This window comes from Mesoplodon densirostris, chromosome 5 (genome assembly GCF_025265405.1).
Source record: "Mesoplodon densirostris isolate mMesDen1 chromosome 5, mMesDen1 primary haplotype, whole genome shotgun sequence".
Classification (NCBI taxonomy): Eukaryota; Metazoa; Chordata; class Mammalia; order Artiodactyla; family Ziphiidae; genus Mesoplodon; species Mesoplodon densirostris.
The window spans coordinates 119672115-119694642 of NC_082665.1; the positions used below are offsets into that span (position 1 = coordinate 119672115).

General features: G+C 48.2%; 1 protein-coding gene across 3 annotated transcripts in view; it reads left to right on the plus strand.

The window, feature by feature from the left end:
• Positions 1 to 22528, plus strand: part of HEG1 (heart development protein with EGF like domains 1) — a 91521-nt gene that overhangs the window by 45618 nt on the left and 23375 nt on the right. For all 3 annotated transcript variants that reach the window (XM_060099415.1, XM_060099418.1, XM_060099416.1), the window contains 8 exons: positions 1200 to 1484; positions 2121 to 3476; positions 5551 to 5667; positions 6297 to 6416; positions 11138 to 11241; positions 13963 to 14021; positions 14269 to 14429; positions 18382 to 18516. In XM_060099415.1, the coding sequence (XP_059955398.1) occupies positions 1200 to 1484; positions 2121 to 3476; positions 5551 to 5667; positions 6297 to 6416; positions 11138 to 11241; positions 13963 to 14021; positions 14269 to 14429; positions 18382 to 18516 (2337 nt within the window). The remainder of the gene's footprint in view (positions 1 to 1199; positions 1485 to 2120; positions 3477 to 5550; positions 5668 to 6296; positions 6417 to 11137; positions 11242 to 13962; positions 14022 to 14268; positions 14430 to 18381; positions 18517 to 22528) is intronic.

Below are 22528 nucleotides of genomic sequence, written 5' to 3' on the forward strand. Positions count from 1 at the left end.
TCCCTATCCCACCCCTCTAGGTGGTCACAAAGCACCGAGCTGATCTCCCTGTGCTATGCAGCTGCTTCCCACTAGCTAGCTATTTTACGTTTGGTAGTGTATATATGTCCATGCCACTCTTCTCGCTTTGTCACAGCTTACCCTTCACCCTCCCCATATCCTCAAGTCCATTCTCTAGTAGGTCTGTGTCTTTATTCCTGTCTTACCCCTAGGTTCTTCATAACATTTTCTTTTTCTTAAATTCCATATATATGTGTTAGCATATGGTATTTGTCTTTCTCTTTCTGACTTACTTCACTCTGTATGACAGACTAGGTCTATCCACCTCATTACAAATACTTCAATTTCGTTTCTTTTTATGGCTGAGTAATATTCCATTGTATATATGTGCCACATCTTCTTTATCCATTCATCTGATGATGGACACTTAGGTTGGCTATTGTAAATAGAGCTGCAATGAACATTTTGATACATGTCTCTTTTTGAATTATGGTTTTCTCAGGGTATATGCCCAGTAGTGGGATTGCTGGGTCATATGGTAGTTCTATTTGTAGTTTTTTAAGGAACCTCCATACTGTTCTCCATAGTGGCTGTACCAATTCACATTCCCACCAGCAGTGCAAGAGTGTTCCCTTTTCTCCACACCCTCTCCAGCATTTATTGTTTCTAGATTTTTTGATGATGACCATTCTGACTGGTGTGAGATGATATCTCATTGTAGTTTTGATTTGCATTTCTCTAATGATTACTGTTGTTGTGTCAGTCATGTATCGCTTGTCCTACCAGGAGGTAAAAGCCTTTCAGGTGATACTGGCCTCCCTCCCAGGCCTTGTCGGGTCTAAAGCCCCAGCAGGGTTGTTAGTCTTTTGCCCACTGTTCACCTCTCCCGCTGCCACCACCAATTTCCCTGACATAAACACTATTTATTATGTATCACCGAGCAGAAATACCGTATCAGTCCTGTTCACTAAGTAATAAACCTTCACATAAATCCAAGCCACCTAAACAGCAACGCTGACCCCTGCACTGCTTCCTGAGGTTTCAGTCACTGGTGCCTTTGCAAGAACAGCACACATTTTGGGTTTTCACCTTGTCAGTTTCAAATAAGAACACTGAGAAAGCGTAGGGAAGCGTCTGGCTGACACAGCCCAGCTCTACGCCCGGAGTGACCGGCCCTCCCCTTTTTGGCCCTCTCGCAGCCACCGAAGACAGTCCTGAGCTGGCCGTCAGTTCCGAAGTGGAGGAGGGGGCGCCCGGAGCCCGTGCTCACAGCCCGCACACCTGGGCTACTTTCACTGGAATCGGAGAGCGCACGCTGCGATCTCTCACCAATGGCAGCACGACTCCTGGGGATGTGCAGCGCTCGGCGGCGACGCCCAGAGACGCGGAGCGCCCTACGCAGCGGGGGAACGTGACGGCGACCTGGGATGCCCACGCGGTCTCGGGTTCACTGGCAGCCTCGCGAGTGCTGGGAGGTGACGGAGGTGATGGACAGGATCTCTTGCCGCGTTCCCTCGGCTCATGTGTCAGTTTGCTTGTGATCCTAGAGTGATCAAGTTCGCTGTCAACCCAGAAAGTGCCTTACCGGCTCCCTGTGAAGAGGACTTTCCGGGGTTCCCCCACCTCCCCAACACTTGCCCCAGGCATTTGCGGTGCTGTCTGGCAGGATGCTTGCAATAAAGAAACCTGGCCATGTTGTGGCTTAGGCCAGTCTCCTGGGAAAGAAATACCTCATTGTACAGAATGGAAAGTTGGGAGGGTTTTCCTTTTTCCACTTAGGCATAACAATTGTTCTATTTGGGGTCTTAAGAGCTTTTCAGATACTAGTTTGCTTTCATCAAAAAAGGCCTGTGGAAGGAATTTGGACCTGCTCCCTATTCTTCGGCCCCCGGCCCCGCTTCTCTTTTATTACCATTTCCCCTGCTGCCGCTGTGCTCCTCACAGGAGGGCAGGTCCGCTCACTGCAGACTCAAACCCTGCCTGCTTCCCCGTACTGTCTCTATCCAGAGAAAGTGTGTCACCCTCCAGGCGTTCATGGGTGGGACACTGAAAGTCTGTCTCATAGTGCAGGATCACAGATGTCTGTTTAGTTGACCTAACTTTGGTTTTTCCCTTTGCAGTCACTGGAATGAGCTACGATGCAGTGAGTGGCACACACCCTGAACACGGGACGTCCAGTGACTACACAGACCACACCTACGTTTCAGCTCCTTTCACCAAAGGGGAACGGGCACTGCTGTCCATTGCAGACCACAGTTCATCCTTGGACGTAAGGGAGAGTTCCACCTCTTCTGTTAAGATCTCAAGCTCTTTGCAGTCAGACTCTTCTTCCTCTTCTCAGGCTCAGGCAGAGAGAAGCAACGTCTCATCCCACGATGGGGAATACGCTCAGTCTTCCACTGCGGCACTAGTTCTGCGCACGGCCAGCCCTCCATCCCGCACACCCGCCGTTAATATGCTGACCACTCTGGTTCTTCTGGACACCGATGCTGAATCCGTTGGCGATACGTCATTGTCTTCTTCGTCGGGGGCCCCCTTGCCCCAGCCCTCAGTGTCGCAGTCCTACCGGTTCTCGTCAACCTTGCCATCGACCAGGGCCTCCACTCACCCACTGCAGTCCGCCCCTGATGTGCCCACACCTTTGTCTTCCTCGCCACCACCCTCACTAGTATCCCTGACAGCATCTGCCCCTGTCTCGCCGTCTGTCTCACAGACAATCCTCCCACCTTCATCTTCTACCCTGGTCCTGCCCAAGGCAAGGGACACTCCTGTGACTTCAGCCTGGACGTCGATAATGGCATCATCCGTGGCAATGCTCCCCAGCAGTCAAACAGCAGATCCTAAGAACCAGAGCAGCCCACACCTTGGGAAGCTCGTTACGGAATCAAAGCCACAGAGCCTAGAGACTCTGCCCGTGGAGGCCACGGAAACTGTAACAGTGAGGCCTCCTCTGGGGATCTCTTTGTCCCTGGACTTAACGGAGTCCTCCACTGAGCAAACCCTTCCAGCCACAAGCACCAGCTTAGCCCAGGCGTCTCCAGCTTTGGTAGCTACCACTCTCCAGACCTCTCATCCCCCCGTGCCCAGCCCCCAACCCCCATCAAGCACAGCATCTCTGACGGGTGGTCCTACAACAGTACAGACAGTGGCCGGAAAACAGCTCCCGCCAACCAGTCCTGAAATCCTAGTGGTACGCATCTCAACAGAAGGTGCCGTCACCACAGAAAGGAGCCCAGTGAATAGAGATGCCGCCACCGGATCGATCGCCCTGACCAGTGTGCCCACATCAGCAAAAGAATGGACCACGGGGCTTGCCCCTACAGAAGAGCACAGCCTGGCTTCACATTTCCTCAGAACATCTCCTTCCCCCCAAAGCACACCTGTTTCTACAGCTAAGGTGTTGACATCTACATCGACCACCTTCACTGCTCAGAGCAGCACCCAGTCGTCCACAGCACCGTCATCTCCAGCCTCAGGTAGGACACAGTCGCACAAGCACACTGAGGCTGCACGGGGCTCGGGGTGGCTGGTATCCGCCATAGGACAGTGTCTGCTTTGTGATCTCAAACGCTTTCTGTTGGAGCACTTAAATCAGAAAAGAATGTCACGGTGACAGTCTTCTCACCCCTGAGTTTCAGAATTCTTCCTGGAGAAAGAGCAGAGGATGCCGCTGGCCATGTGTGACATCAGTAGCAGTGCCATTGTAACTTGTAATGCCCCGTAATTGCAAGAGCTTTTCAAGCATGCCTTTAACTGTAGCAAAGCCAGAGTGGGGTAGTGAAGCAGGATTGAAGGGTGGAAAACTGGAGTCAAGAAGCTCTAGGTGGCCTGTCTGAGACACAGGGTGAGCAGGTGCCTGCTCCCAGATCAGAGCCACGAGCTTCTGAGTTAGTCAGCCAGCCCCCCAGTCACCGGGGAAACTTCTCTTGATCCAGGGGAGCCCAGGCTCCTTTGTCTCCCTAAGATTATGATGTCAGTGGATAAATGTGGGTGGAGAGATGTGTTTGGTGAGAGGATGATGAACTAACCTTTCCCATAGTGACTGTGTGACATTGCACTGAGGTTATGTATCTTTATATCCATGTTGAAGTTGCTGGGACAAGGGGAATAAAGCCATCCACATGATTCTTTATCACTTAAGGAAAGGTAGAAGGAAGTAGGATGATACCTTCTTTGATGTCAGGGTCAAAATTTGCTGGATATTTAGCTTGTCCAGACTCAGGAAAGGAAAACTGCTGTTGGTGAAGGGGTGAAATGGGGACTGAAGGGAGGAGGGAAGAAGGGAAGGGAGTTAGAAGCCGATTTCCAACCAGGCAGCCATCATCCAGCTCGTGGCTGGAGGGCCATGGACCCCACGCAGCCCCGCAGAGCCCTGATGCATCGGTGCCCCCACGGGCTCGGTGCCAGTGGTCCGAGCCTTGCTGGGGAATGGAAGCTGGCTCCTTCTTCTGGCAAGTTTGGGATCTCTGCTTCAGGACTCCAGGCTTCATTTCCAGATGCCAAATATATTCCAATACCAGGTAGAGCATAATTCACAAGTGTCCCTTAAAGCCAATTATAGCCATTGCAGTGATAACTATAGGTGAGTATGAGGAACATTGTTACTGGCTGTTGCTATGTCTTTTGTGACAGAGTCCATGGGTGCAGTGTTTGTACATATAGGTGCTATGCTCATGCAGGTGATTCAAGGTAGATGTGAAGTAGCAGTGAGGAGCCGGGACACCATCTTCGGGTTTAGCCCATTTGTCTTCAGGGTTATTCTGGAGTAAGAACTCTTGACTTCTGCCTTCTCTTTCTCATTCTACCACTGACTTTTCTCCTTGGAGATGATTTTTCTCCTTCTGTTATGAGTTTTGGCTTTTCTAACTGTGCGTCAGAAACCTTTATCAGGCAGTTATTGTATAACTGTAGCATGACAAGGCCAGTTATACAGACCCAAACAGAGAGTGTGGCCACTGCACCTGGGAGCTGGGAGTCCAAGAGTTCAGTGGAGCTTGTGCATCGCCAGGGCCTGGATGAATTAGACAGGCTCATGGTCACACCGCGTAAAGAGAGGGTGTCGTAGTGCTTACCTGCAGGCATTGTTCTGAAGGACTGCACGTTATGTGGAGGCCCGGTTACAGTGTGAGACCTTTAGAAAAGAGAAAACTTGGAGCACAGAGGATGGTTGATCAGGCATCATTTTCTCCTTAACGTGTGTTTTAAATTGGCATTGATTCAAGTCGAATTTGTTAAGTATCCCAAGGCAATGTAATCGTCATTCCCGAGCCGAGGGACTTGTAAGCAGTATTTGGATTGGAACCAGCTCCTGCATTTAGGGATCCAACTGTCTAACACGTGTGTATGTACACAGCTAGTGCCAGCATCCAGTCCCAATACATCTCTTCTGCACCTCTGGGAACCCATTCTATTTCATAGTGTGGCCTTTCAGGGCAAGTACACAGAAATAAGCAAGAATCAAATATTAGCTGGGAGAATTAAATATTTACCTAGCACTGCCCTTACCTTTCCTGTGTGATTAACTGCTTTATATCTGAAATGTGTTTTCAGTTAACAGCTGTGCCACTAACCCTTGTCTTCATGATGGGAAATGCGTCGTGGACCCCACCAGCCGTGGGTACCAGTGTGTGTGCTCACCTTCCTGGCAAGGAGATGACTGCCACGTGGGTAAGAGGAAAAGTCATCTGCAGTGGTCTACAGTACAGTATCACGCTGAGAGAGGCAGTAAACTCCCTTTTCCTCCAAAGTGTAGGGGAGTAAGACTTTAAAATGCATACCCTGCTTACCTGAGAATTAGCATGCTTATGTGTTGTCTGCAGAGCAACGTCGGACAATGACATTGACGAGCCTCCACGATCTGGCTCCCTTATGCGGGCTCCCTACATCCCTGCCACACTCGGCCACCCACCACTCCCTGAAAACCCCTACACTTTCCTGCTCCTGACCCTCACTGGGCTGGTGCCCCAGCCTAGAATCCCCCTACCCACATCTGCTGATTAAAATTCTTCCAGTCTTAGTCCAGATGTTATTTGAAATAGCCCTTAATTCTCCCTTCCATCAAAATCATTACTTTCTCTTTACTTTCAAATCCTGCCTTATATTTATAGTTAGTTGTACTCATGGCTGCCCCCACCCTCAGTAGACTGGTAGCGCCTTGAGAACAAGGGTAGTGTCTACTCGTTTCCAGGCCCCATCACACCCAGTGCCATTTGGCCCTTAGAAGTGCCCCTTGTACTGGATTATGATTGTGCTGCCTGCTGCAGATTCACTGTGACCTTGTGTTCCCTTCTCTGCAGATGTGAATGAATGCCTCTCAAACCCCTGCCCACCCCTGGCCATGTGCAACAATACTCAGGGATCCTTCACCTGCAGATGCCCAGTGGGGTACCAGCTGGAAAAAGGGATATGCAATTTGGGTAAGAGAGTTTATCTATCTTGGAATTTTCTCTGCACCACAATGTATTTTGCAAAATAACATTTATTGTTTTTCTCCCTAATCAAAATCAATATTTGCCCAAGGCATAATTTTAAGGAATATAGAAGGGAGTGGAAGACACTACCTATTATTCCCCCACTCAGAGATGTAGCACCTTATTTGCAGTCTTTTTTAGTGTGTATTATATTTTGATATAGTTGAAGTCATATGGTATTTGTACAAACTTTATACCTTAAACATTTTTCCATGTTATTAAAACTATTATACAAACTTTGTAATGACTGCATAAATATGCCATCATTTCTGCATAACACTATTTGCTTAACCATTCCACCCTATGGTTAGGCGGAAAAAAAAATCAAAAGAATATTCTAACCAAAGAGTTAAAAAAAAAAATTGAGGGAGAGAAAAAAGAGAATAAAACCCTAATTATCCTACCACATTCACAACATTCTTTTCATTTTTAAAAACGATCTTCATGGGCTTCCCTGGTGGCGCAGTGGTTAAGAATCCACCTGCCAGTGCAGGGGACAGGGGTTCGAGCCCTGGGCCAGGAAGATCCCACAGGCCACGGAGCAACTAAGCCTGTGTGCCACAACTACTTAGCCTGTGCTCTAGAGCCCACAAGCCACAACTACTGAAGCCCGCTTGCCTAGAGCCCGTGCTCTGCAACAAGAGAAGCCACCGCAATGAGAAGCCAGCGCATGGCAACGAACACCCAACTCAGCCAAAAATAAATAAATAAATAAATAAATTAATTCAAAAAAAAAGATCTTCATGTTGTTGTCCACAGACAAGATATAGTTTTTACAAAGCTACTGCCATAATTGTGTCATACAATTTGTCACATTTTGATCCCAAATTTAATATTTTATGAAGCTGGTTCGTTTTAGATATAATCTCCATTTTACAGGTTAAAAAGCAAACAACCCAAATGAAAACTAAGGCCCTGACAAAGTACTAAGTGGCCCAGCTTGTACAACCACTTGATGAGACACCAGGTTTGCAGCCCACAGTCCTTCCATCACGCAGTGCTGTGTTGGTTCTGGGAGCTTTCTTGCACACAGGCTGTGTAATCTGTTTAGAGTGCCGAGGTCAATGAAGAACTTGAAGAAATTACAAGTGAGGAAGATAGAGTTATCTAAGCTGGATAGGGAGCTGGTGGGTACAGTGACTCAACTTGGAATCATCTTATATTGCCCAGTGTCATACTCAACACAGAGAAAGTGCTCAGTAAATGTGTTTTTGAGAGAGCAAATGTCTGTGTCCTTTGAAAGTGTTCTTTGCATGACTTGCATTGCCCATAGGCTGAGGGGAATAATCAGAGTTTTTAAGAAGGTGGTGTCAAATGACAAAACTAAAACAATTTGGTAATGAGTTTGATGTCCTTTACTCAAGGGAAAGCAGACCATGGACTGGGGAAGTACAGGGTCTCTCTCACAAGCAGTGGAAGGAAGACTCTTTCTGAGCCACTTTGGGCAAGAGTGAGTTTTATAGAAGCAGCAACGCGGACACAGGGCATGGTTAGCTGGGCTTGCATATCTGACCTTATTTAGAAAGATCAAGGAACAAGGAAATAAGTATAGAGCCCAGAGTTGGCTTCACTATTGGGGATTGGCTGACTGATATGCTGCATTACTGGTCAAGGGGAGCGTTTACAGGAACTCTAAAGTTTGACTTGCTGACGTGGCACCCCAGGCAGGTGCAGCTCCATCTTGGGGCTAGAAATGTATTTCAGTAGTTGGTACCCTACTAAAATAATGGTAGGATTTAGAAAATTGTTTAAAATACAAGGATCAAGTCGAAACGTTATATTTAAGGAAGAAAAATCTGGGAATGTAGACATCAGTCAAAGTCGAGAAGTCCTCGTATTCTAATAGATTATTTGCAGTTGGGTCACCTATTCCATTTAGCTACACCCTGTAAGAAATCAGCAAGGAGTTTTCAGTTTAAGAATGGAGATGATGGGGCTTCCCTGGTGGCGCAGTGGTTGAGAGTCCGCCTGCCGATGCAGGGGACACGGGTTCGTGCCCCGATCCTGGAGGATCCCACATGCCGCGGAGCGGCTGGGCCCGCGAGCCATGGCCGCTGAGCCTGTGCGTCCGGAGCCTGTGCTCCGCAACGGGAGAGGCCACAGCAGTGAGAGGCCCGCGTACAGCAAAAAAAAAAAAAAAAGAATGGAGATGATGGAAATGATTTTATTTTGAAACAGTATGGAAAGTACACTTGCCAGGGACTCAAATGCCAGGCTTGCAGCTCCATGTCCAGCACCTACAGCCCACTGACCCCTGAGCATCACTTTCCTCATCTGCAGAATCAGTTTACCACCTGCTCTGCTTCCCACTCAGGGTTCTTATGAAGATCAAATAAATAATATATTTGAGCAAGCTTGGAAAATGGTAGGGGTCTCCAGATGGGAGGTATCTTTTGACATTAGTCTTCTAATCTCTTGGACCAGAGCTGAAAGCAATGAAAATGAGAAACTACTTTGAATATAAAGCAATAATTTTGGATCTTTAAAAACTCATTTAGATAACCTGTGTAAATCAACAGTTAAAAATTGCCCTAGGGCTTCCCTGGTGGCGCAGTGGTTGAGAGTCCGCCTGCCGACGCAGGGGACATGGGTTCGTGCCCCGGTCTGGGAAGATCCCACATGCCGCGGAGCGGCTGGGCCCGTGAGCCATGGCCGCTGAGCCTGCGCATCCGGAGCCTGTGCTCCGCAATGGGAGAGGCCACAGCAGTAAGAGGCCCGCGTACCGCGGGGGAAAAAAAAATTGCCCTAAAGCCAGATGATGTAACTGCAGCGTGAAGATGGGAATGTGTCTGGGAGAGGGCAGGGCTGGGGGGACACTGCGGTGCCTTATTCGTTTTCACACAGATGCAGAGGCCACATTTACTGTCCTGGTTCAGAAGAGATCTGTATACCTGATGGTTACCATACGTATGTTTCTGCACAGAGTCTGGGCACAGACCTAGACCTGTGAGATGGGAGGACGAAGGGGTAGGGTGACTGTTCTGGAAGCCTGTATGTGGAGGGTCCCACAGGCACCATGCATCAGGAGGAGAGCCACTTATTGTGCTAAGAATCATCTTTCCCTTTTCAAGTCATTTAGCTTCATTGTTCATAAACATCCGAGGAATATGCAAATTAGAGCATGCTGAAGCTCTCTCATTTGGCCAGGAATGTTTTCAAAGAGCTCTCTGCTTCTCAGAAAGAGTCCTAAGCAGCTGGCTTCGCTGAACTGTAGAACAAGCAAAAAAGATGTTAAATAAGGATTAAGGGCTTTAGACAGTAAGTATAAGATGTTAAATGTTTTCCCTGGCTCATTTGTGGGCCTTTTTCTTAATTCAGCAGGCAAGCTTTCTATGAAAGAGCAGCTTCATGTGTTTCTGTGTTTGGATTTATTTATATTTTTTTCTTGTCCAGAGGGAAAGATAAGAATTTAATCTAAAGGAAGATAAGAGCCAGATATAAAGCAGGCTGTCCTAATTTATTTTTATTTTTTATTTTTTTATTTTTGCGGTACACGGGCCTCTCACTGTTGTGGCCTCTCCCGTTGTGGAGCGCAGGCTCCGGACACGCAGGCTCAGCGGCCATGGCTTACGAGCCCAGCCGCTCCGCGGCATGTGGGATCTTCCCGGACCGGGGCACGAACCGGTGTCCCCTACATTGGCAGGCGGACTCTCAACCACTGCGCCACCAGGGAAGCCCTGTCCTAATTTTTGATTGCCTGCCCATTTGTAAGTTCTATCACCCTCGGGCCCAATCAGCACAAATTGATGTTAACTAGAATTTTATTTTATGAGTGAAATGGGCCTTGAAAATGGGGCTATTTTCTTTCATGTCTGAACCCAACAGTATCTTGAATATGGGTTGTTTTCATTATATGGCTTGTAGTCGTGCAGTCTGGCAGCCCCCTGAGTGGAGTCCTGCTACAGATGTTTGACACCTTTCTCTGTAGCCACTTGGTTGTCCTTAGACTATGAGATTCCTCAGGGGGCTGGAGGTTTAGGGGGAAAGAAGAACTTGGAAGATGGACACACATGACGTTAAATGTTAATTTTGGCCCTTGGGAGCTGGATGATCTTGGGAAGTAACCTGGCTTCTGGAAGCCTCTTTTATCAATGATAGAACAGGCATTTCCTCTGAGCAAGAGGAATGGGGAATGGATGGAGGTGACTCTCATGAGAAGAGGAAACTAGAGCACGCCCTTGAAGTGGAGGGCTGACTAACTTGGTAAAAGACCTAGAGAGAAAGAGCTTTCCTCCATCCGAAGCTTTATAGGGGCCCACGAGCGTTTGTCTTTCCAACCCCACGTCTCCCCCCGCCTTCCTGGAAGTGTGTTCTTTAGACCAGCTCATCTCTCTTCTCTGTTACAGCTTCACTGAGCATCTAAGATGTGGGAGGCCACTGGAGAGATGAGGAAAGCTCATTCAGAGCCCTCACACATATGCAAAAGGCTCTTTGGAGCCTCTCACCCAAAGGTCTGCTCAAACTGAGTCTTCAGCTCAGCTCAGTAGGTGCTCCCATTGCTAGAGGAGCCCTGAAGAGGGAGGAGTGGTCTCCACCCTCCAGGAGAAAGAAATGCACAGAGAGCATCCTGGGAGGTGGAACAAAGTTGGGTGCCTTGAGATTTACAGACACTCAGCCATGCGTACGTGAACCTTGTGAGGTCTGACAGGTTATGTTTTCATTTTCAGTTAGAACCTTCGTGACAGAGTTTAAATTGAAGAAAATATTTCTTAATACCACCGTGGAAAAACATTCAGACTTCCATGAAGTTGAAAATGAGATCACCAAAACGGTAGGTTTCCCGAAAGGCATCTTCCTGCTAGTCCTTTGTTTTCTAGAACAAATTTTATTCAGAATCGGGAACATCCTGGGGATCAGCTGTATCTCCTGGGCTGTTCATTTCTATTATATTTGGAAGGTGAACTTTAGGGTAAAATTAAAGGCCTCTCGGAAATAGATGGGAGGTGTTGAGAACCAGTGATGCCTGTAGAAGCATTTCTTCTAATGTGTCTTCCCATGCAGCCTTTTTCGGTGCCTTGGCATTTCTTTTCCATGTTCAGACTCATAGTTACAGACATTTTGGTGACATGCACCGATAAGAGCTGTTGGTGAAGCGGAAAGACCCAGAAAATCCTACTGTCCCATCTGCTGTTGACATGCTGTGTGATTTTCCTGTCTGTGTTTTGGAACCTGGAGAGAATGATGCTTTTCTCTCAAGGGAATGCCAAAGGTGGAACAGTTAATCCTATTATCCGGGGTTGAGAATTCACTGAGTAGATTATCTAGGGGCCTTTGATTCTTCTTCTTTCCCTCCTTGCCTGCTTTTTGTCAGGAAAAAGACAAGAAAGAAAAAAAGAAAAATGGAGAGGAAAGAAGAAGAGATAGAGATGAAGCTCAGATAGTAAATTTTGCCTCTCAGCTGCTACCGTAGTCTAAGATTTGGTGCTCAGAAAATTGAAATTTGCCATTAAAATAAGTTTTAGAGATTGATTTCTGATTTTAATTTTACTTGTTCTTTATGGGTAAGAGTATATTAGCCAAAACCTATAGGATTTTATGGGACCATGGGTTTTATTTGTGTAAAATGTACATTCCAATTCCATTTCTGTATCTGCTGAGCATCTACTCTGTGACAGGCACTTTACCAGATGCGTCACTCCTATAAGAGGTATTGCCAACACTTTTACAGAGGGAAAACTGGCAGGCTCTGGAAGTTAGTGACATTGCCTGAGCTTACACAGAGCAGGTGCAAAGTTAGAGACCACTCTCACTTCTGACACCAATTGTGAGTTTGGGGGTCCCCAAGAAACCCTCAGTTTTGATAATGCACTAGAAGGACTCACAGATCTCACTGAAAGCTGTTATACTTGTGGTTACGGTTTATTACAGTGAAAAGATCCAGGTTACAGTCAGCTAAGGGAAGAGATGCATGGGGCAGAGTCCAGGAGGGATTCAAATTCAGTGCTTCCAGTCGTCGTCTCCCCATGGGGTCATGGACAGGGTTAACTCCTCTCAGCAATGATGTGTACAATATTCATAGAGTATCACCAACCAGGGAGACTCACCCGAGCCTTGGTGTCTAGAGCCAAAACACAGGTAGTCAACTGCACATATGGCTGACCTCAGTCTCCAGCCACTCTGGAGAGGTAACCCCAAACCCCACCATAAATCACACTCTTAGATTATCTGGAGCAGCCCAGGGTCTCCAGGTAAACAAAGGCAGGACATTCCAAAGGCTTAGAAGTTACCTCCCAGGAGTCAAGGGCCAGACCTCTCTTTGCGTAACGTCAAATCCTTGACTATATGACAGGGTTTTACGTCTACTAACCCTGTACCTGGTGTGCTTGGCACCGCACCGCAGCTGCGTCTTAGTTCGGTTGTAGGTCAGTATTTCCTTCGAAGGTAGTACAGGGGCTGAGAAACTCGTGCAGAGGTACAGTCCTTCCCATTACACGGAGCTCAGTGACTTATCTGATTTGCTAATTTTTACCCAGTATCAACATATAATTTATTAGTGATGTGACATCCCCACCCCCAAGATATAGTGAAGATCTGGCTATGACTAGAGAAGATTTAGGCTATGACTCAAGTAGTCTTTCCCAAGGTGCCGTTCTATTCTGAAATGTGCTATTTCTGTTTTTTCCTGGGAAAAAAAGTTTAAGTAATAATAATAATAATAAATCATTGCCTTGTGAATATAAAGCAATGTCATACAAAGCCAAAAAAGGGTTTGATAGCATCCCGTGTTTGAATCCGTCTTGTGAAGGGTGAGATGTGTCTGACACACAGGCTTTGAAGACAGGTGGGTTGCATTGGTCAAGGTATTGAGACCCTCTGCTGCATAAAAGGAATCCCCAGCCCCTACTGTGCGGGGTGGGGGGCGGGAGTGGAGAAGCAGGCATGGTACTTCACATGCCCCACAGGGATTTTCTGCTCTTTCCGAGAGCACAAGGCAAACACAGGGAGAGTCGCTCTTAATTTGCTCTCAACAAAAGGGCTCTTGACCCATGTAATGTAATTTCCTATGGAGAGCCTTACTGAAGAGGACCTATCTGTGAGTTAGGTCAACTCAGTGTAGATTATGAGGGGGGGGTCTGTGTCAGGCCTGCCAGACCTGGGGTAGCTGAAAGGAGCCCAGCCTTTTCAGCGAGGCTTGTTCACTATGCAAAGTCCAAATAAACAGTTGCCTCTGAGGTTTTTGAAACCCTGGGTCTTAGAAAAGATCTGCTCCTTTGAAGATGTTTTGCATCCAAGGGTGCTGTTCTGAACATCATTTCCTGCCAAGATTTTCCCCACTGATTTACTATCTGCCTCTCTCCCTTTGTACTCATGGAACAACAGAATAAGAGCAGAAAGGCATTTAAGAAAGGAACAAAAAAGACACCACTCCTGCGTAAGGCCGCCTGCTGACAACCTGATGGCTGGAAAACGCCTATTTGATCCTGAAAATTCGTTCTAGGTTTAAGGCTTTTGTCTGACTCACAGTTAACGATAAACCTGTTCTTCCTTTCAGTTAAATGTGTGTTTTTCAACATTACCTGGTTATACCCGATCCACAGCCCATGCTTCTAGGTAAGTAACAGGATTATATTAGTTTGTGAACCAGTCTATAGAAAGGGGAGGATGTTCTGACATGGGTGATGGCAACAAAACTGGGCCTTGTTTTGATTGGGCCATAGGGTGATCCAGGGCCAAGGTCACTGGAACTTCATACTCTCCCAGGCCCTCACTGGAGAATGGGGAGGACACTCAATTTCCAAAAGCCCTGCGGCCCACATGTCATTTTAGGACAATTAAAACCTACATATTTTGCCTGTAGGGAGCCCAGTGCGGTGGTGATGTCACTGCAAACCACCTTTTCCCTGGCCTCCAACGTGACGCTGTTCGACCTGGCCGATGGGATGCAGAAATGTGTCAACTCCTGCAGGGCCTCTGCTGAGGTCTGCCAGCTCTTGGGGTCTCAGAGGCGGATCTTTAGAGGTAAGAGGCCCTCTGGTAGGACCCCACCCATTCAGTTAGGCACAGACCAAGGGTAGAAGTGTAAGGCATTCAGGGCTCAGGTCCAAGGAACTTGTCACAGAACCAGCCTGTCTTTGAAGTGGGCGTTAAGCACAAGGCCTTTGTGTGTGTGCATCTTTGTGTACACATGCACAGACACACACACACACACAGACACACACACACAAACACACACACACACACACAGAGTCCTGTACATACAGCCTTGAAGGTCCCCAGTCCTTGGCATACTGTTTCTATTTCTTCTATCCAGCGTTAGTATTGGAAGGGATGTAGGAGCTGGTGTAATGGAGCAAAAACCACTCTTTGCCTTGAAAGGTTCCTCCTCTCTCTGGGGAGATAGAAATTCACACACAGAATGTACATGCTTGTCAATGACTCCAGACCTTCATCTTGACATACCATTAGGTTAAAAAAAAAAGCATGTACAGAATCACCCGTCTTTCTGTATATTTGTTTGCAAATTCTAAGTGCGCAGAAACAAGACTAGAAGATTAGAGGCCAAACTGCTCACCGTCCATGATTTCTCTTTTCTTGTTCTTTATCTGTTTTTGTTGAAAGCTTCTACAGTGCATCTGATGTGAAGCAGCTGAAGAAAGGGATTAGAAACAAGTTTGGAAGGCAAATTCAGGTCTTGGAGGGGAGGTTTCGCCTCTGGGATGGGAAAACTCTGCTGGAATCAAAAGTGCTTCCTCATGCAGGGGGGCTTACCCCTGCTGTGTCTCATAAGTGGTCAGAGCTGGCTCTGGTTGGCTCATTTTACTACACATAGGACTGGTGAGGGATGCAGAGTCGGAGGGAACCTCCCCATCTGGTGCCCAGATGCTAGACTAAGTTATAGGTAGCAGGTTTGGTGCTCTGGCCTGCTGGAGATCCAGGACGTTCCCGATGAGCCAGAGCTTTGTAAGAGCAGGTCTGGAGAGCCCTCCTTGTGGACTGTGCATTACAGAGCTGGCAGTTAACCTTTTGCTCAGGGATAAATGCTAGAGCTTTGCCCATTTAAGGGCTATTCACTTGAAAAAAAAAAAGAGAGAGAGAGCTAAGCATTCTGGAGTTGAAGTTGCTATCATTCAGCTTCATTGGGGAATTGGTTAAAAAGTTCCTGCCCCATCACACTGTACTCTGCTTTGATTTTAGTTTCTTTCTCTTGCCAGGGATTTAAAGGTTCCAATTTTTCCTCCCCAGAAAGTAGGAAGGGGACCTTGCAGTTCACTAAACACATGTGGAATACATGCTACGTGGTCAGCATTATATTAGGTTACTTTTTTGTCCTTAGTAAACGTATTTCACGTTTTGCAAATCGAGTGGCAAGATATTCGGATTGTAAGGGCCATGCCCGTGGCAGCCCTGCCCACTCTCTGACCCCCATTCTTCCAACTGCTCAGATGTAGCTTACGGGAAAGCTCCTGTCTTCCTTGCCAAGGTCCCCTTTTTTTTTTTGAAGACTTTTTTCTAGAGCAGTGTTAGGTTCACAGCAAAATCAAGAGGCAAGTACAGAGATTTCCCACAGACCTCCTGCCTCCACATGTACTGGTGCCCATTCTTTTTTTTTTTTCTGTGGTACGCAGGCCTCTCACTGCTGTGGCCTCTCCCATTGCGGAGCACAGGCTCCAGACGTGCAGGCTCAGCGGCCATGGCTCACGGGCCCAGCCGCTTTGCGGCATGTGGGATCTTCCCGGACCGTGGCACAAACCCGTGTCCCCTGCATGGGCAGGCGGACTCTTAACCACTGCGCCACCAAGGAAGCCCTGGTGCCCATTCTTTGCCTCTGCTTTCCAAGGCCCTGAGAACAAAGACGGCCATGCATCTTGGCTGAAAACAGCCTCGCCTCTCTGTTTTCCCTCCCAGGGCTTCTCCAGGTTTTGCCAGCACACTGCTTGGTCTCTCACTCACCTCTCTGAGTGCTAGAGAGGCGGGCTGTACAAGGGGGAGCTGTCAGCTTCTGACATCTGGGTGTTGCCAACACGTGGGAAGCACCGGGCCACTCTGGCCGCTGCCCTTGCAAGGGCAGGTTCTTCCCCTTCAATTCACAAAACATCGACTTCCTCGCCTTTCAAAGAACTGTAGCTCTCATCTCTCCAGAGGTTTAGAGTCCTTGGAAATCCCCCAGGGAGCGTCGCAGCCTTAGATTCACATAAATTCTCATTGTCTGTTTGGCGGATGTTATGCCCAGGAAGGGGCATGGGAATTGTAGCTGCAGAAAAATCACATCGCCAGGCTTAAAATGAAAACGGCATTATACGTGGTTCCATTTGATGGACTGATGACAGAATGTTCTTTAAGAATTTTGGGGATAGCAACCCCTCCATCGCAAAGGCGGGGCCAGCTTTCCCTGCCTTCAAGTGAATCTGCTTCTGTGCGGGGAAGAGTTGCTTCAGCAGGGCGAGCAGTATTTGCCAGCAGGCAGGATTCATGGGCAGGGTGGAGGGAAAACGTGACATTGGCTTCCAGAAAATATCTAATCAGGCCAGGCAACTCAGGCTGGCTGCTGCACCAACTAGTACCAGCCTGGACGGCCTTCTGTGCTGGAGATATTTCTTTATATTAAGGCTTTAGATGAGAGATTGTGGCCGTTTAGTGCCCCTCTGTGCCAGCTTCACTGTGTTGGCCTGGTGAGATTTTCCATTTTTCTCCCTTAAATACAAACCTTTCACAATAAACAAAGGAAATTGTATCACACACACCAATAGGTTCTGATTTAGCATGCCAGCTTCCACTTGATAAAGGCAGGAAATTCAGCTCTGAGAGCTGAAGTTGTGTCCTAAACTAACCTCCTGTGACCAAGCCACCCACTGGCCCCGAGCTCTCGAGACTCAGACAAGGAGGCAGATGCCGGGGTCCCTGTCACCAGAACCTGCCTGGGGTGGGGTGGGGGTAGAGCTGTGCTGTGTTAAGAGCTGGCACCTGGTTTCTGAATCGGTTGGTGTTTTCCTTAAGGTGGGAGAAGGGAGCCCACACCTCACTGCCCAGTGTACAAGTGGCCCTTCCTCGGCTCTCTCCTCAGGCCCGCCAAAAACAGCGGCATAGGTCAGTCTCACCCTGTACATAGGGTAAAGAAGTTACTGTCCACTATCCAAGTGATTTCATATTTTTGTTCTATTGTCTGTATACCCCAATTACATATTTTTTTGTTAGAGCTAGCTTATATGGTAAAAAGCACCCTTGTGTCCACTGTATACAACCTCAGAGAGGGCGTGCTGTATACAACCCGAGAGAGGGTTCACTGTTTACAACTTCAGACAGGGCCACATGCCCAACAATGAATGCTTTCGAATGATAATGAAAGAGTTCTTTGTCATCCATGAAATGAGCATGGCCTACATGGCCAGGTGCTGACGACCCAGAGCCAAGCAAGCCCCAGGCGGGCGTCAGTATAGTGGGCAGGCGGACAGTGACAACACATACAGCCCGGCTTACCTTCCACACCTCTCCTCGGCATCAGTCTGCTAGGCAGCAGGCTACCCGCCACAGCAGGCGCTGCGTCCCTTTAGGCCAGACAGACACAGAGCCGGGACACACCTCAGCCGAGACAGGCCTTCTTCCTAAGAGAGCGGGTCACGCTTTCTGGGTTGGTGCCGAGTCTCCCCTGCAGCGCTAGAGCGGGAAGGTGCAGCGGATCCCACCCCCACCCGTCGAGGGCTGTGTTTGCAGGGGACGCAGGAGTTGGTGACGGCACCCCGTGTCTTCTGGGTTTGTTTCCTGCCCCGTCAACTTTTACTAACAGACCCGGGGGCCGACTCGGGGGAGGAGCGGCAGAAGGCAGTGCAGAAGTGCCCTCTGAGAGGAGCGGTGCACCACGCAGGCTCTTTTGGAAACTGTTCTCCGAGGCTCTTGAAAGAGAAAGTTCACGCATCTTAATGTTTGACGTGGAGGAGGTTTTGTTCTGTTTCACTGTCTTGTTTTTCCATTCTAGCGGGCAGCTTGTGCAAGCGGAAGACTCCAGAATGTGACAAAGAGACCTCCATCTGCACCGATCTGGACGGGGTCGCGCTGTGCCAGTGCAAGTCTGGCTACTTCCAGTTCAACAAGATGGACCACTCCTGCCGAGGTACCGGCCAGTGTGGGGTTCTGTGGCCCAGCGGGCAGGGAAGGCGGTTTTCTCTGCCTGGGGCAGTCTCTCTGCTCTAGGGGTGACTGTTCTAATCTGGGGGTAACCGGTTCTAGTTATTTGGCTCCCAGCAGAGTTGAATACGTTATCTCCCTGGAATAATAGCATTATCTCTGACTGGTGCACACTGGTCTGGCCAACCAGATTCAAAGGAAAAGAAAAGAGAATGGAATGCCTGGGGTGGCCAGGCCTTTTTTTTTTTTTCCTCCTAATTAGAGGAAATTAGAAAAATTACTGTTTTAATTCCCAAAGCTTTATTCTATTGTCTGCTAATCTTTTAAATTGAAAATACCATCACGGAAGCAGGGCTGTACCTTTTAGTGGTAGCTGGCAGCCCGGGAGACCTGAGTCAGAGCCCCACTCTGCCTGCCCGTCCTGTATCATCTCGGGCAAGTCACTTTGCTTCGCTGAGCTTGAGTTTCCTCTTCTGTGAAATGGGTGCAGTGATACTTCATTGGATATTCTAAGAATTAAAGAGGGCAGTGGTTATGGAGGTACTTTGTAAGCCATCAGGCTTTGCTCTTGTATTTTACCCAGGTTGTTGTTGAACCAATGAGTTCTGGTTTTCAGGGTTTCAAGGCAGAAACCTAATTCTGCTAATCTCTTAGGTGAGGATTAACTTCATCCAGTTTGAGATGAAGGCTGGTCAGTGAGTGCAGTGCAAGAATACTGCTTTAAAATAAAATGAATTCAAGTCCAGAGCACTGGGTACCCTGACTTACGAAACCCTGCTGCAATTCGGATCACAAGAAAACGAGCAACATAAAGGCATCATGTAGCCTCAGGCCTCGCATCACATGAGAACGTGTATGGCCCAGTTTTCCTGCTCAGTCAATGCCTGCTGGTGACAGATGTACTGGGATCTGAGTAAAAATGGCATCCTGGGGAAAGGTGACATGCCACTTATTTCTGTCAGGACTTCCCATTAAAGGAGAGGATAAAAATACATTTCAGGGTAGTGCTCTCATCCTGCGCTTCAGACCCTCTGACTTAGGTGCTTTGAAAGTGCACCTCCTCAGCTCTGCACACAGGCCCTGGGTGGGGTTTGAAGAGGGGGCCCCACTCTGTGGAGCAACAGGCCTGATTCTGAAGCTCACAGCGCTCCTCAGTGCCCTGTCAGTCTGCCTCTTTGATACAGAGGTGATGCTTCTTAGTTCCCTCTTATCTGGTTTCATGCAAAGTGCTCCTGGCCCGTCTTAGAAACTGGGACACTGAGCCCACCTCATGTGTGAAGTTAACGTCCTTCACGCATGAAGTGGGCTGAAGTCCCTGTGTGCTGGAGGCCGTGTGGCTACGTGGGGCAGTCGTTTCTGTACGCAGTGCCTCTGCAATTTCAGGTGGCCTCAAGAGAGCCCTGCCACCTTTGCTTCTGGCTGGCATGAGTCATTTCCCTCTCTTTCCAAGTCAGTAGTTCTATCATTGTGTCACTTACAGACTAGCACTAGCAATAGCAGAGCTGTCAAAGATTTACCAGATGCAGTGACGCAGGCACCGGAAACCTTATGTCTATCAAGTAATGACCGGAGAATCGGCCTAAGAAAACCGTGGTTAGCTTTTGGGCTTGTGGCCGAGGCCCTGTGCAGCCTGGTTTCTGCAGTATCCTGTTGGTTAGATTTTCACCCATGGCCATCAGAGCTCCGTGAATGGATCCCGGAGCTCCTTGGGCCACAGCCCAGCCAGCTGGATTCTGAGGGGTTACAGTGACATCTTCTGGCCATTGGTGCTGGAGCACGGGGGTAGTTCAAAGAAGTACCCTCTAGGACACCTCAAATCCGGGGTCAGTCCCTGGTGTAAATCGAGGATAAAGGCATGTGGGTGTGTGTTTTCTAAATGTCTGCAATTAACAGTTGTACATTAGCAACTGCATATTGTTCTTTATTGTATGCACACACACAACTTCTCAGTGTCTCACATAAAATGTCTTTACCAGACTTTCAAAGCATCATGTAAAATTAAAGTAGGTGTCCTTCCTGTAGATGTCTTAGCTTCCTTCCATCATGCAGATATCCTGATGAATTCCAGCCAGCTGTTTGCAGGTCTCTTTCTCTGACTAGACTGCAGATACCTTGGGTGCCTGTCTCTAGAATATGCTTGCACATTATGGGGTTCCATAAATGTCTGTTGAATGAACAATTGGATGATAGGGCAGCATATATGATAGGACAAGATTGGCAGGTCTTGATCTGGTTTCCTGCAAGGGAACAAAAGAGGCCTGAAGGGGCTTCCCTGGTGGCGCAGTGGTTGAGGGTCCGCCTGCCGATGCAGGGGACGCGGGTTTGTGCCCCGGTCTGGGAGGATCCCACGTGCCACGGAGCGGCTGGGCCCGTGAGCCATGGCCGCTGAGCCTGTGCATCCGGAGCCTGTGCTCCTCAACGGGAGAGGCCACAGCAGTGAGAGACCTGCGTACCACAAAAAAAAAAAAAAAAAAAAAAAGCCCTGAAGACTCCACCATGTACTTCTGTCCTTTTATTTAAAAGTCCAGAAGGCTCAAATTTACTTGTGTTCCATATCAATAGGGGAAGCCCACTTTGGGTGTATATGCTGGCTGTTGCCACATTCATTTCATCTTCAGTGTTCTGCGGTCAGGGTCCCTCTAGGGCATGGAGATGCGGAGCTGGATCCTAAGGCGCACTGGAGTGCCTTATGACAAGGTTTCTCTCCAAGATCCCCTAGAGCAGCCCCAGGCCCACGGTAGCGCTCAGTCTTTGATGAATGACTGAATGAGCCCATCTGAAATAAGGAAATATCATTACACCAGGGAGCCAGGCCACTTCTGAAGCTAAGCTCATAGGCAGGACAACAGATGGACCTTACATCTGGCTGGATGACAGCCACAGGGTGGAAAGCTCCCACCCAGCAGATGAGGGTTGGGTGGGTAGATTTGATGTAAAAATATTTCCAGGAAGAAGTGTTCAGAATAGAACAGAGTAGTGTGACATCAGCCTGCCTCAGTGCTGAGACGGGCGGGGAAGAGTCACTGGGATGCCAGCAGTCCCTGTGTAGCTGCCCTGCAGACAGAGCCATGGGTCATCCAGGGGCAGCTTCCCCTGCTCCCACGACCTGGCCATAGCACAAGGACTGCCAAGGCATGGTGCTTTCCACGCCGGAGAGACAGGAGGTCTCAGCTTGTTCCTTAGAGAAGGCCCCAGCTGAGTACGGCCAGCTCAGAGAACTCAAAGGTATCAAAGATTTGGGAGAGGGGTCTCATTTCTCTTCCCTGGAGTGGGATATGATTATACTCTACCTTGTTGCAAAAAACATTTGAAGTGCCTAAAGAAGATTCATTGTAACAAGATGAGATTTAATTTAAAAGGTGAATCAGGTTGAAGGGGAAAGAAACTGACTACTTTGTTGAGGCTAGAAGGAAAATGAATATGCAGAAAGATATACCTTAAGTTCCCGCATGTTTCCTAAAGATAGGCCACTCACTCAAGTTCTGAGCTTCCTGGACACTGAGGCAGAGAGAAACATGATTTTGAAAGAAGTGGTGACCATCAAATAAAGTACGGTTCTTTAGGCCCATCCCCATTTTTCTAGGCCCCAGGGCCCAAGAGAAGTTTCTCTGGAGCATCCACATCACGAGGTTACTGAGTGGTATTGTGGCAGTGTGGTCCATGACAGCCTGTGATAAATACCCAAGGGGCTTGCCTGGGGCTGCTGCGAGTCATAGATTGCCCTTAATCAAGAGAGCGCAGCTCAGGAGAAGTGATTCCAGGGGGCCAAACGGTGCAGTGCAGGCTCACAGCTCTCATGATCTGCTGTGAGAGAATTTAGATGATTTAGAACAGTATTTTCCAAACCATTCCACAAAACTCTAGTGATGTATCGATAGTCTATAACAACAAAATAGATACTAGAAACATTTAGTGTCTAACATTAAAAAATAGAAGGAAGGGGCTTCCCTGGTGGCGCAGTGGTTGAGAGTCCGCCTGCCGATGCAGGGGACGTGGGT